Below are 14,315 nucleotides of genomic sequence, written 5' to 3'. Positions count from 1 at the left end.
CTGCTTTGCTCGGAGATCGGATTTCAGGCCTCACCGCTGCAGTGTAGTGGGCTGTGGATTCTCTACCAGACTACGGGATCTGACTCTTGCCTTCACAGCAAAGACAGGGACAGGGCCCCACCTCTGCCCATCAGCGACTTGGTCGGAAAGGGGGATGGCGTCTGAAAGTGTAACCGTCTGTCACACGTACCTGCTAACTGCAGGCAGGAAGGCGAGTGTGGCCTGTGATGCTGGGGGCTGTGTTCAACTAGCAGGACAGTAAGACTTTTCCCCAACTTGATTTCGGAAAGAGCTTTTGTTCCATAGAAACGGCAGAACTGAGACTGCACGGGCACCACCAGTGAAGCCTACTGGGCAGAGCAGAGCCCAGGGATCCCACGGTCCCACCCTCGGGAACAGTGTCTTCATGTCACCCGCAGTCCTGAGCGAACGGGCCACGGGAACCTGCACGGAGACCTCTGGGAGCTCACTGGGACAGCACATGTCCTGCCCCCCGCGGGACTCATGCTTTCAGCACGGGGCGCTATTCCCTCAGGTTATTAAGTGACCAGAGGAACACAGTCGCGGACTGAAAACCGCTGTGACGCCGCAGGGACACCCGTGCCCGATCCTTTGTGTGCATTACGTTGTGCTTTAACAGATCATTTACTTTTTTTTTCTTTTTTTTAGAAAAACCAAAGTTACTTTTCCGTAAGTACTGAGAACTTACATATAGTCACATGTACTGTCTGAAATATTTCCTTGCAAGTCGTGATCGGTAACAAGCAAGCAGCATGTGGCACACTTCCTCTCAAAACAACTCCCTCACAGGGACTTTTCTAAAGAGAACATTAACGACCACAAAACAAGATCTGACCAAAACCAGGTTATCCTCTAAATTGTTAAGACACCCAGCCTGTGTCCAGTCTCGTCTGTCACAATATAAATCTCTGAATCACGGTCCCTTCACTTAAGGCAGAAAACCAGACCACCCCCCATGATCACTCCACAGATTTCCAACAAATCAAGACACGGTAACCTATCACTTCCCGAAACAGCCTGAGTCCCTGAAGAAAACACGTACCGGGTCTGCAGGACTCTGCGATACTCAGGGCACACGCCCTGCCGAAGACGACCAGGTCCAAGAGTGAGTTTGCCCCGAGGCGGTTGGCACCGTGCACGGAGGCGCAGGCGGCCTCCCCACAGGCATACAGGCCGGGCACGATCTGATCCTGGCCATTCACATGCCTGAGGACCTGTGGAAGGAAGACTTCAGGCTTCAGGAGCCCAGTCTGCACAGCCCTCCTTCCCAGGACGGGGGCGTCTGCCTGCAGGCCCGGAGGAGGGACGGCAGGTAAGGACCAGACCTGCTGTCGTCTACAGGGAGCCCCGAGTCTGCACCCGGACGCTCAGCCACCCTAGGCAGACTCAGGTCGAAGGACCCCCCTTGGCAACACCTGTCACTTCACTCCCACATCTACTGCTCATTCCAAACCTCCTTCCCCACCCGACTGCCCCCCCCAACCCACTCCAGCTCTGGATTCCAAGGAAGGGAAGGGAGTATGGCGCATGGCTTGTCTGCAAAGTGTGGAGGAGCGCCCCAGCCACCTCATCTGAGGAGAGGCAAAAAAAGGTCACAAACCAAAAAGCCCTGGTTGGTCTGCAAGCCACCCACAAGTATGTGCTGTGAGGAGATATGATTTACAAGGTCACAGTAAAAGTAACAGGAGGTCATCCGGGAAAATAAACTATAAACTGGGAAAAGCTGCAAATGATACTGTGTCCATAACCGTGTGCTCTGGAGGGGTCGCTGTCACCGGTGACTGCTAGGGGTCCTTGCAGAGCGAGGGTGAACGCTAGCGTGTGCCCGGGCCCTGCTCTGCCCTCCAGCGGCGACTGTGCTGAGGGAAACATCTGAATGAGGTTTCTGTGTTCTCTGGGTCCAGAGGGACAACTGTGAGGATGGGCCTGTCGTTCCTGCCCTGCTCCCCCCCCCACCGTGGAAGGGTCCCGGCTTGGTCACCTGCCCCTTGTAGTTGGTGGGAATGCCACCCATGTTATAATGCACAGTGGGAAGGACGGGGATCGGCTCCTTAGTGACATCCACGCCCGCGAAGATCATGGCCGTCTCCGAGATGCCAGGCAGGCGTATGGCCAGCTGCTCCGGGGGCAGGTGATGCAGCTGCAGGTACACGTGGTCCTTCTCCGGGCCGCAGCCTCTGGCGGAGGAGGACGTCATGGGGGAGAGAGAACGGTAAATACAGAGGATGTGAGACCGCAAAGTCACTGAAGCACATCAGGTCGCACTTTTCTCAAGCTGTACGGAATGTCCCCTCACTTGTGGTCATCCATTCTTCACGTCTTTTCCGAGCACCTACCCTGGCCGGGGGGGGACTCCACGTGCTGGGACACAGCCAGAACGTGGACAGACACTCGGCCCTCACCGGCTCACACTCCGGTCTTGGGAAGTCACAGTGTGTTTTCCTTGATAAATGAGTCCTTCTAATGCAAATACTGCAAATATAACGTGTCTAGAGGCCGTAACCCCTGAACTTTGACAAGAAGCACCGCAGTAAGGCAGTGCAGACACTGAAGAGCCGACGCTCCTTCAGGGAACGCCACGGGCTTGTGCTCAGCAGGTCCCCGAGCCGCACCCGCGGCCCACAGGCTAACTGCAGACTGCCAGCTTGTCTGTCTCTGTCACAACACTCACTCACATGCATACAGACGATGTTGCACAGACTTGAGATTTAGGTCAGACCAGCCCAACTCCCCAGAAGCTGGTCTCTAAGGCGACATGACAGTGACAGTCAGAGGGCGGCAGGCGGCTGCACGCAACCTACCCAGTTGGGAGGAGGTGCCGAAACTCATACACAGTCACACCAGCCCATGTTAAGATGCAGACACAAACAGCAGCTACCAAAAGAGAAAGCAGGGGTGTGCGTGTGCGTGTGCGTGCGCTCAGACACCTTTGCAGATAAGCACACAGACCTTCCTTCCCGGATTTCCAGGGTCATGGACCGAGATACAACGTCTCTGGACGCCAAATCCTTTGCCACCGGGGCATAGCGCTCCATGAACCTCTCGCCTTGACTGTTAATGAGAATGCCTCCCTCTCCACGACACCCTTCCGTAATGAGACAACCAGCGCCATAGATACCTGCAAAGAACCCAATTAATTAGCTCTAACCGAACAACTGCTAGGTCTAGATTTCAAACGCATTTTTTTTCCCCCAAGATATCTTTGGGGAAAAGAAAAGGGCACGCAAAGGGCATTGTGCCCTCAGGAGAGTAAGACAAAAGAAAGATTAGGAAGAGTAGATAAGATTCTAGTAGATACAGTAGATAAGATGAAGTCCCCATGAGGAAAAGCACAAAGCGGCACAACTGCTCTGCCAACCCCAGAATTCCCATGACAACTGCTGAAACTTTCAACACAAGCAAGCGCACGTTAAATTCATGTTTTCTGTTCTTTTTTTTTTTTTAAAGATCTTATTTATTTACTTGACAGAGACGTAATAAGAGAGAGAACACCAACAGAGGGCCTGGGAGAGGGAGAAGCAGGCTCCCCGAGCAGGGAGCCCGATGGGAGGCTCGATCCCAGGACCCGGGAGCATGACCCAAGCAGAAGGCAGAGGCCGAACAACTGAGCCACCCAGGTGCCCCTGTTTTCATTTTAGAGCATCTCCTTGTGCCACGGAATTGTGACAAGGTAGGACAAACCAGCTCGGAAAGTTCCTATCTAAAGTCACTGGTAACGGGGCGCTTCATGCTTACAAGTGGAATTCAGAATCTTCAGACATTTTTTGAGTTAAAAACAGTAATTAAAAAAACTACCTCAAGTGGCTCAGTTGGCTGACGTCTGAGTCTTGGTAGAGCCCCCGCTCCTGCTCTGTGCGCTCATCGAGGAGAGGGCTTGAGAGTCTCCCTCCTCCTCAGCCCCTCCCCCCACTCGTGCACTCTGTCACCCTCAGATAAATAAATAAATCTTAAAACAAAACAAAACCAAGCCTCGGAGGCTCAGCAAGTTAAGCCTCTGCCTTCAGCTCAGGTCAGGATCTCAGGGTTGGGATCGAGCCTGCCTCAGGCTCTCTGCCTGGCAGGGAGCCTGCTTCCCCCCTGCCTGCCTCTCTGCCTGCTTGCGATCTCTCTGTCAAATAAATAAATAAAACCTTTAAAATAAATAAATAAATAAATATTTTAAGAACAAAACTAAACTACCTGAAACATTTTATTTTTCATCCCTGCCAGGGATCGGAAGAAACAGAGCAAAGAGAAAAACACCAGACCAGGTTCTTTAGCAAGGTGGGGAGCTACATGTCGTGCCCCCTCAACTGACAGGCTAGAAAAGCAACAAGAACCAAAGTCCAGAATGAGACTCGTCTCTCTCAAGAGGCGGTCACTTCTGGGTAAGGGGGTCTCAAGCCTGCAGCCCCTGCACAGACCGCCCTTCTGAACCCCACATTCACACACTCAACTGTCTGAGGACCCAAGACGGCTCAGTCTGCCAGGACTGGGCAGTCTGTCCCCACCACCTCAGGGGTCCCGTCTGCCACAGCTCATCCCGACTTGACACTCCTGCGGTGACAGCTGTTCTCCTACAACCCTGAAATCTGCCCACGCCACAACTCTGGTCACCAGCGTCCCCCCTGGCTATCAGGACACCCACTCAGTAAACACTGCCAAGGTCCTACTGTGTGCCAGGCACCTGCCCCGGCCTTTACGGCTTTAGGACTGAAGCAGGTACCATCAAGGCAAGAGTCAGAGTTAATCAAGCTGGTGCCCTAAACTGCCTTGGGGGAAGCAGGAAAAAACCTCCTTGAGCAAAGGACGAGCTGCACTCTGGGAACCTGTCCGCGCAGGACACTGCAGAGGAGCAGCAAGAGGCGTGGGGGGCTCAGAAGACACGAAGCGCCTGGGCCGCACTGACGTGGCCCCATCCTACCTGTGGGGTGGAACTGCACGAACTCCAAGTCCTGGCAGGGAAGGCCTGCCCTGGTGACCATGGCTGTGCCGTCACCGGTGCTGGTGTGGGCAGACGTGCAGCTGAAGTAGGTGCGGCCGTAGCCTCTGGGAAACAGACGGGCAGCAGAGAGAGAACCGTGATGCACAGGGAACCTTCAGGTCTGCCCTTCTCCCTTCTGATGGCGCCAGAGTGGCCAGAGCGGCCCAGCAGCAGCTGCAGGTGCTGTGGTCTGTGCCCCGCTGGGCAACCGGGCTGGGAGCCCGAGTGACAGGGAAGGCACTCTCATTTGTACCTCAGTGCACTTTGGTGCTGAGCGACTTCCTGATAAGCACGTGCTACGTTAACACTAAAATGTTTAATGTCTACGGATCCACACTTTTAAAGGTTTAAAATAACAAACTGATGGTGTATGAAATGGAATTAACTTATTTTCCTCATGTGAACAAACTACCCCAGAAAATCAGTACAAACACAGCACCCACGAAAGCAAAAGTACTTAGTCCAGAAGATGTCATGTGCCTCCCCGGACCGGTTTCTTCAAGGGTCCTCCCAGGTGTGAATGGAGGATACATCCCTGCCCACCTGAGGCAGTTGCCGTGACTGTCCCCTTCAAAGATACAGACCGGAGGCTGGCGAAGCTTACTGTGCTGCTGGGTTAGGTCACTACCTGTGATACCGGTGATTAAACCACTATTCCACAGTGCCTCCATCTTTATTTGAAGAAACTGAGACCCAACTTCCCTCCAGAGAAGTTAAATACAAGTCAGACTCCTACCCGGTAGCCACAACAGTGTTCTTGGCTCTTATGCGATGGATGGACCCATCTTCTATGCACAGCGCAATAACACCACGACATTCCCCATTCTCCATCAGGAGATCCAAGGCAAAGTACTCTACAAAATAGCTGGTATCATATCGCAGAGACTAAAAAACACGAGAGAAAAACAAGGTTCCCACAGTTTCAATCGCATTTACGCCGCTGACACGTCAGCAATACTGCTCACGTGAACAGGTCCGAGGCCCTGATCCGGTGTGTAACGAGTGGACAGCGTAAACTCTAGGAGAGCACCGGGTCGCGTCACATCAACCACAGCACGGATGCTGTTGTGTAACCACCCACAGGTAGCCTGCTCTCAGCTGTATGACCAGCACGTAAGGACACACGTGTCACAGACCACGCAGCTGCTCCGTGAGAGGGCCCTCACGAAACTGTCGGCTCCCCCGTGTGACCCACAATTCCGCCGGACGGGCAGATCTGGTCACACATCTGTCAGTGCGCTCCGCCAGAGAAGCCACTGCTGCCCTAACATTTGTGTCAATACTCTGTCCCCATCTGGAAGCAACACTTCAGAAAACGGATTCTTCTCAGTGTTGATACTTCAGAATGCTGATCATCTGGCTATGCCAAAGTAGGCCCCGATTATCCAGTAACTACGGCCCCCAAATCTTTGTCCAGTCTGAGCAGGTAAGTATGCAAACACCCAGTTCAGGAACTCAGAGGTGCTGAGGCAGAAAGTACTCACTTGCTTCCTACAGCTCAAGTGTGGCAGGCCGCAGGCCGCCAGTTCAAACCCAGCAGGTAACGATGAACAGTCCCGTTTTCTGAAGCAGACACCTCCTCATTAACCACCACACAATTACGACACACATGGGCCATGTTCCTCTGATGTTCAGGAAGTGACCCCGGGCCTGACACTCTGACAACCGGCCTGTCCCCAGGGTGGCCTGTTTCCGGCACATCCCCACACGCCCGGCCTAACTAGACTGTATCCCATCAACCCGCGCACCCAAGGCAGCCTCACCCTCCCATACAACGTGTGCAGCAGGGAGTGGCCCGTGCGGTCAGCCACGCAGCAGCACCGGTGGGCCTGCCCGCCTTTCCCAAACTTGAGGCTCTGTCCGCCAAAAGCGCGCTGATAAATCCTCCCGTCTTCAGTTCTGCTAAACGGCATGCCGTAGTTCTCCAGCTGGAAAACATAAAACTGACACCTCGTACCTTGTAGGAATCAGGACCTTCACGGCTACTTTACACTGAACAATTTCAACATAAACCTGCCAACCCCCAACCAATACATTCTATGAAAGCTTCAACAGTTTGGAAAAGAGAAAAACTTCGTTATAAAATGAACTGAATGGTTGACAACAGGGAAGATTTCCCTAGTGCCATCCACTCGTTACCCTTCTTTGGGCGGACCCCATCGGCCTCAAATTCTCTTCTGTATTAGGAACAGACCCCGTGAGGACACTACCTCTACCACAGAAGCAGGGGCCTGCTCTGTCATGTAGTGGATGGCGTCCTGGTCCCCCAGCCAGTCGGAGCCCTTCACAGTGTCGTAGAAGTGCCACCTCCAGTTGTCCTCCTCCATGTTCCCCAGGGCAGCATTGATCCCTCCCTGCAAACAGAGAGCACCCTTACAAGCTACAAGAAGGAGCGCCGGTGGCATTTTCCAGGCTCGTCCTTTGCCTCCTGCTCCAGATCTGGGTTCAGAGAAAGCCACCCGCTTTGGCTTAACAGCCTGTAAGGGTCCTGAGTGCAGTCCGGTCACAGGACCTCCCTCCGCCTCAGTCTCCTCACTTACAGGCTGTGTGGAGGGTCAAGTGAGGCTCCGTGTGCGACTCACCACTTCCCAACCTGGCACACAGAAGGTACTCAACGAATCTATCTGGGGTAATTTTATGACGGAATGTTCGCAGTGGTGTTGATGGGCGTACGGTAAAGGAGTGTTTACCGTCAGGTCCGAGTCCGAGAAAACGGCAGCGCAGCACAAAACTCACGCTTGCACTTTCCCTCGCCAACTGGAAACGGCAGTACCCCTCTCTTTCACAACAAAGACACAAAGAACCTCCCCTGGTTCCCAACTGTTCCTCAGTCCAGGCTTCTGAGTCAAGCAACCCACGCTTGAACCCTTTCCTCACTTGGCGCTACTGGGCCTTGATTTCCCATTACGTTTAGTTCCCAGGAAAACAGTCCCGAGCACAGACCCAGGAATCCTGTAAGACATGCCGCACAAGTTACTCCATTACTTCCTCCTCCTCCTCCACCCCCTTCAATAACGGTTAGAAATGTGAAGTACCAGAGTAGCAGAACGGAGAAAACCTAGTTCAAAATAACACAGAGGTACTCGGCCCGGTGCACGCACAGAGGCTGTCATTTTACGGCTACTACGAGGAACAATTTTGTTTTCTTAAAGTAACCCCTGCATCCAACGTGGGGCTCAAAGTCTCAAGTCCAGGACCAGGAGCTGTGCACTCCGGCCAAAGCCACCCAGGCGCCCTGCGGGAGTGCACTCCAGACTCTCCAGGCCACCGACCTCACTCTAACCCCAGTTACACCTACTTTCTCCAGAACCACTATCCAAGGTATCCGCTTCTTACTCTTTTTATTATATTAATATTGCATTATCGGAACCCCCTATTATTTTGCATTATTTTTCTTTACGTCCATTTTTCCCTTTTAGGTAATATGTTCTCCAAAGCTGTATGTTATTTATTTTTCAGTTTACAAAACATCACTTCAGGACAAAGTTACTTGGGCAGTTAAGTGCCTGAAGAATGTTGCTGGACACTGGATACAGCTACAACAGTAATTAGGGCAGCTTTTATTGGCTCCTGGGAAGTCACTATATACTCTGCTATCTCTATAAGGAAATGTGTTTCAAATACTGGAAAAAACAGTCCAGTATGATTTTGGAACACTCAACTGGGATACTACCCAGTGTGCCAAGAAAGAAAATGAAATTACACAATCATTGTGTAACAGTTCACCTTGCTTTTATCCTCCGCCCTAAATTCCGAGCATTTAAAGGCCAATGCTCTTCCGCCCTACGCATCTGTGCCATCCCCAGAGCTCCTCACCATTGTATTTAACGGGGCCTGCACCAAGGCTGCGGCAATAAACACAAGACTCAGGGCCAACGGCAGCAAGACTGGAGACGAGCTCGTTTCAGATGGAGAGAGTGCAGTGAAGACAAACCGTGATGTGGGGAGGGGTCCAGGCGGGTGCTCGAAGGAGACCTGAGTGTAACTGGAGCAGGAAAGAGTGCAAGAGGCCCCAGAAGCAGCTCCGGCCGGAGGTGAAGGCAGTGTGAGCGGTGTGAGCACAGACCCTCGGAGGTGAGTGAGCCAGATGGGTGCAGGGAGCAGGGAGAGCCCAACGGGGCCGGAGCGTGGCAGGAAGGAGGGCTGTGGCCGGAGACTGTGCTTGGCTGTGGGTGCCCCAACCGTGAATGGAACCCCCTCCTCTTACCTGGGCTGCCACGGTGTGTGATCTGGTAGGAAAGAGCTTTGTGACGCAGGCCGTGTTAAACCCAGCCTCGGAAAGGCCAAACGCAGCTCGCAAGCCTGCCCCTCCAGCACCAACCACCACTGCATCAAATTCATGGTCCACCACTGGATACTGTGTAGAAATCTGGGAAGGAACAATTCACTTATCAACCAAGGACCATGGGTGCAGCACAAGAGCTTGGAGAAAACAGAACGAGCAATGAGAACAGCTTCGGCGAAGAGGGACCTCCACCCTGTGGGGCCGGACAGAGTGTGTGACGGGAGCAGCCCAACCAACAGGGCCAACACACAGAGTTGCCAAAAGGACAGCACTCATCCTAGCACCCGGGAAACTTAAGAGGGACAGCCTCAGGGCGCCTGGTGGCTCAGTGGGTTCAAGCCTCTGCTTTCTGCTCAGGTCATGATCTCAGGGTCCTGGGATCGAGCCTCGAATTGGGCTCTCTGCTCAGCGGGGAGCCTGCTTCCCCCTCTCTCTGCCTGCCTCTCTGCCTACTTGAGATCTCTGTCAAATAAACAAATAAAATTAAAAAAAAAAAAAAAAAAAAAAGGGACAGCCTCAGCAAGGAACTGTAGATACAAAGAACACCACAAATCAAAGTATTAGTTCTAAATATGGCTTTTCTTTTCTTTCTTTTTTTTAAAAAATATTTACTTATTTATTTGACAGACAGATCACAAGTAGGCAAAGAGTCAGGCAGAGGGAGGGAAGCAGGCTCCCCACTGAGCAGAGAGCCTGATGCGGGACTCGATCCCAGGACCCCGAGATCATGACCTGAGCCGAAGGCAGAGGCCTAACCCACTGAGCCACCCAGGCGCCCCTAAATATGGCTTTTCTATTCAATTATCTTTTCATGTTTGTAGCAATATATAACACGTATGTTTATGTGACTCTAAGCTCACAGTGCAGTGTAGACCATGATTTCCCACCTGCAATCAGCAAGATTCCCGTGAGAATGTGAATATGGTGTTTCCCTTAGGTAAGCACACTTCCAGTCCATCTGCGCAACCGCCTCAGCACTGAGGACCAGAACCCTGTCTCAGGACCATGCTTGTGCTTGCTTGAGAAGGTGCCCACTAGCAATCAGTAACTACTGGGAGCTAATGAGAAAAGACCTGTGAACAAAATGTGTCCTCAGCAGAGAACGAACAGGACCAGTAAACTCAAAGAGGCTGCATGCAAGTGGCTTCATGGTCCTGTGTCATCTGTCACAGTAAAAAGGGCTCATCTATTATTTGTATTTTATTACTCTGCTGCTGTGACTAAAGTTTTACTCTGGCTTACAGATGCCTATGAGCATCTATAGCAGAAAGTGTCGGGGACTGTTCCTACATCTGTACCACAACTAGGTACTGTACACTAACAATAATTTGAGCACCACTGCAATGAGAATATTTTCCTTTAAACAGAACTGTGTATTATTCCAATATACTGAAAACTGGTACAGATCGTCACTGTTCCAAACCAAGGATGTCATTTTTAAGGGACCAAAAGTTATAAACTTACTGAATCGGAAACCTTAGCAGAAGACCTTTTATTCCCGTCAACAGTGAAGTGAAAACCGCGGGTGTCCGTCCGCCATGTCCCCGGCCGCTGCTGAGACACAGATGGAGAGCATTCAGGGTCTTCAACAAGAAGGATCAGCCATCAAAATCTCCCCTGAAGTCATTAACTCTTTCAGCACCCAGGTGCTCCCTCTTCACCGAGACAGCTTAGCTGGGGTCCTCTACTTCATTAACGCTGATGGGTAAGGAAGGACTAAGGACCCAGGGCAGGCCTACCTAACTGGCACGGACTTGGCACCCCAGGAAAAGCCCTCCTAAACGAAGTTTGTTTCCAAAGAGGACACTCACAGACTCAGAGAGGAAAAGGAACAACTTCACGTTAATTTCTTAATTTAGGGTTCTCACAGAGAATGGGAAAGGTATCTATTTTTGCTCAAGTGGCAGTTTGCAAACAGTGAAGCACTTTTACTAGATGCATCAGTGACTCTCTTCACCTGAGAGCACTGCACAGCTGCAAGGCCACGCAGCTCACTGGAACAGGCGCTGGACAGCTGTGGGAAGCGCCTTTTCTAGAAGACGATGTCCGGTTGTGCGACATCTGGGCACCAGTGGGATCAGCCCTTCACTGTTAACACCAGGACCCCACGCCTAGAGACGCTCACAGTCTTGCTTCCCCACTCACCACACCCGTGCTGGGCTCGAGGGACGTCCCCTCCTGTCTGTCCCAACTCCATGGTGGTGTCCCTCTGTCTTCGACACGTGTCTCTGGCCTTTCCCTGGGTAAATCCTACAACTCTCCAAGTTTGGGCTTAAAGCCCCACCCTATAAACACTCACTCAAGAAAAGTGGTATGAATGAAATCAAAACCCAGCACGAGGCCCTGTTCCACATACATGAACCAATTTATGAGTCATGTCTTTCCACTCTGCTGACTGCATCTTAGAAAACTATGAATAAACTAAAATTTTAGCAATCTCATAAAGAACAGTTTTAGGAATTAAGTACATTTAACAGCGACAGAAGGGATGAGAGAGATGTTTTAAGTATTCTGCCATTAGGAAGAGACGGTATTTATTCTGTGGGGTAAAAAAAAAATAATAAAAATTATTCCCTAGGACAAACCCGTGGGAAATACATGAAGGAGAACACGGCAGAATGCAAAACGAACCCTAACTGAGCAGTTTTGAACTCAAAGCCTTCCTTCTGAGATGAAGGGACTGAGGCCAAGGCTGGAGGGCTGGGCCACGTGCAAAGTGCAGGTGCCTCCAACCTCTAGGCTTCCTCCAGCTCTGAGCGAAATGACTGACACAAATAGCTGACTTAATGCTAGCACTCCATTACAAAGAATCTGTTGGATTTCTAAATAGATCTGAACTGATAGAAGCAGTATTCTTGAATTCCCCAATTTCAACTTTAAATACATTTGCTTTTATTGACATAAGCCAATTTTTTCTTTCAGAAAATTTAAAAAGTAAAAAGAATATTCTTGTTTTAGAATAATTTTAAAACTGGTAAAATCACATCTTATAGAAGTCAAAGAATTTTAATACAAATGTTCTTGAAAATTTTTTTGAAGTACAATATAAAGGTAACAGTTCCAGAAAGAACAGTACCTTTTGCAATACCAAACTAAAATTAAAACAGAAACAGTGAGCACCCCCCACTAGCTGAGGGGGAGGTGAGGCCATGAACGCGGCACACCTGTCCCCCCTCATCTTCTTCAGGAGACCCACCGGCTCTAACCCCAAGTAATGAAGACAACTTGAAACTGTCTGGGAACTGCAACGATCCCAACGATCCGAATGGCCACGGGCACAAGAACAAAGCTGCGACGGTCCCGGGAGAGACCGATCCTGCTACAGGAATCATCACGAATCTGGCCAGTCTCCAAGTGTGTATGGCGGAGGCAATTATGAAGACCTATGGTCATAAGAATCTGCACGTGGACAGGCCATAGTTCGCAGCTGTTGTAAGCACAGCGGAAAACGTAGCCGTATGTATCTGGGAAAGCCACCAGAAATTTCTTCCTCTGGGCGTTCTTTATCCGGTAAAAGTATACAAAACTAACAATAATACGGTCATCTATAAAAGAGAATAGCTTTTAGGGGTTAATACTGTAGAAAGAGTATTTTCTTTCCATATTTGAAAAAGGCTGGTGGGTGGGTAGGTAGGTTGGTTTATTTACTTATTTATTTTAGAGAGGGAGAGAGTGTGCACGAGTGCGGAGCCTCATGGGGGGCTCGATCCCAGGACCCTGAGACCAGGACCCAAGCTGAAACCAAGAGTCAGAGGCTTAACTGACTAAGCCACCCAGGCGCCCCTTGAAAAAGGTCTTTTATCCTCTTGGACTATCAAGAAGTCTTCCTGTAACTTCCACACTGTACTCCGGAGTGCCTGATGGATTGAAATCACTGTACGTAAGTCCTGTTGTGAGTTCAAATCTATAAAACCAAACTTGTGAAACATCCCGAGCGTCATTTAGAGTCTTTTATCAACAGATTAAAAATCACTTCATTTCCAGTAAAATGTGGTACGGAATTTAAAGGCAAAATAAATCAATTTTTGTCCTTCCATTCTCTCATTTGTAGTATTGTGTTTTTCTTGGTACAATATGAAAAGCAAACACGTTTGTGAGACTTACAACAGATAAAACTTAAATACATATACACGTGATGGCACAGTCTGGAGACAAGGACAACATTCACTTCTTCCTTGATGATGTTTCAAGGATTCACTCGGGGAAACACGAGACACACCAATCGCCCAGGCCATGTGCTGGAGGCGGATGGACAAGGACTGAGGGACACAGCACTCCTGGGCACGTCGCTCGGTGCACTTCTGCACAGCCTGCTAGTCAGGAACAGCACAATCACTGAACCTTTGTGGGGAGCATCAGTCAACTATTACACTTGTCTGTTTCCAGACCTTTACGGCCACCCGTACCATCTTAATTCCGAAAACTGAAGAATACTCGTATGTATCAAATCCCATGACGATAACCAGCACGGAAGGATGTGTTATCCTGTAAAGCATCTCTTACATACAGGTTTTCCTAATCGACCCCATTTTGTTCTACCATTAAACTTCCCCGCTTCAGCTGAACTATAAAATAAACAGCAACGGTGAGATTCTCTAAGAATTTCTTCTTTCTAGAATGTTCACGCTGAGTAAGGACAGACATACACACACACATGGCTAGCTGAAACACTGGCAGTTACTACAATGAAATCTTTAACAAATTATTATACCATCTCTCTGTGGAAAACAGAGTACTAGCTTTTCATCTGAATCAGATTTGAGGAGCAATTTTACCATTTCGAGAGCGCAATATTAACCCAATTTGTCTTTAAACTCTTTCTGTGCCACTTATTAACATTTTTTGAAGTAAAACTATCAAACAGGACAACACAGCGACGAGTAAGAACTGTCCCTCAGGGGTAGAAAAGCAGGAAAGCACAGGTGAATCAATGAGACAGTGAGGGAAGAAAAAAGTGAAAAGTGTGGAGTCCAGCAAGGTGGGGTGTCGTCATCTAGTAACATATACCTGCAATCCCGAACAAGAAACTCATCTCTACAGTCAGAA

At 50.1% G+C, this 14,315-nt stretch overlaps 1 protein-coding gene across 2 annotated transcripts in view; it reads right to left on the bottom strand.

Annotated features, from left to right (window-relative positions):
- Positions 1 to 14,315, bottom strand: part of SDHA (succinate dehydrogenase complex flavoprotein subunit A) — a 28,647-nt gene that overhangs the window by 11,206 nt on the left and 3,126 nt on the right. The window contains exons 2-10 of one of the 2 annotated variants that reach the window (XM_059173533.1): positions 10,734 to 10,823; positions 9,192 to 9,353; positions 7,195 to 7,338; positions 6,748 to 6,912; positions 5,721 to 5,869; positions 4,925 to 5,049; positions 2,971 to 3,139; positions 2,003 to 2,198; positions 1,064 to 1,235 (exon numbers count right to left, since the gene is read on the bottom strand). In XM_059173533.1, coding sequence (XP_059029516.1) covers positions 1,064 to 1,235; positions 2,003 to 2,198; positions 2,971 to 3,139; positions 4,925 to 5,049; positions 5,721 to 5,869; positions 6,748 to 6,912; positions 7,195 to 7,338; positions 9,192 to 9,353; positions 10,734 to 10,823 — 1,372 coding nt within the window. The remainder of the gene's footprint in view (positions 1 to 1,063; positions 1,236 to 2,002; positions 2,199 to 2,970; positions 3,140 to 4,924; positions 5,050 to 5,720; positions 5,870 to 6,747; positions 6,913 to 7,194; positions 7,339 to 9,191; positions 9,354 to 10,733; positions 10,824 to 14,315) is intronic. The other variant, XM_059173534.1, reaches the window with a different exon arrangement.

The sequence above is a fragment of the Mustela lutreola genome, chromosome 5, assembly GCF_030435805.1.
Source record: "Mustela lutreola isolate mMusLut2 chromosome 5, mMusLut2.pri, whole genome shotgun sequence".
Taxonomy (NCBI): domain Eukaryota; kingdom Metazoa; phylum Chordata; class Mammalia; order Carnivora; family Mustelidae; genus Mustela; species Mustela lutreola.
This window is presented reverse-complemented; position numbering and strand designations above follow the sequence as displayed.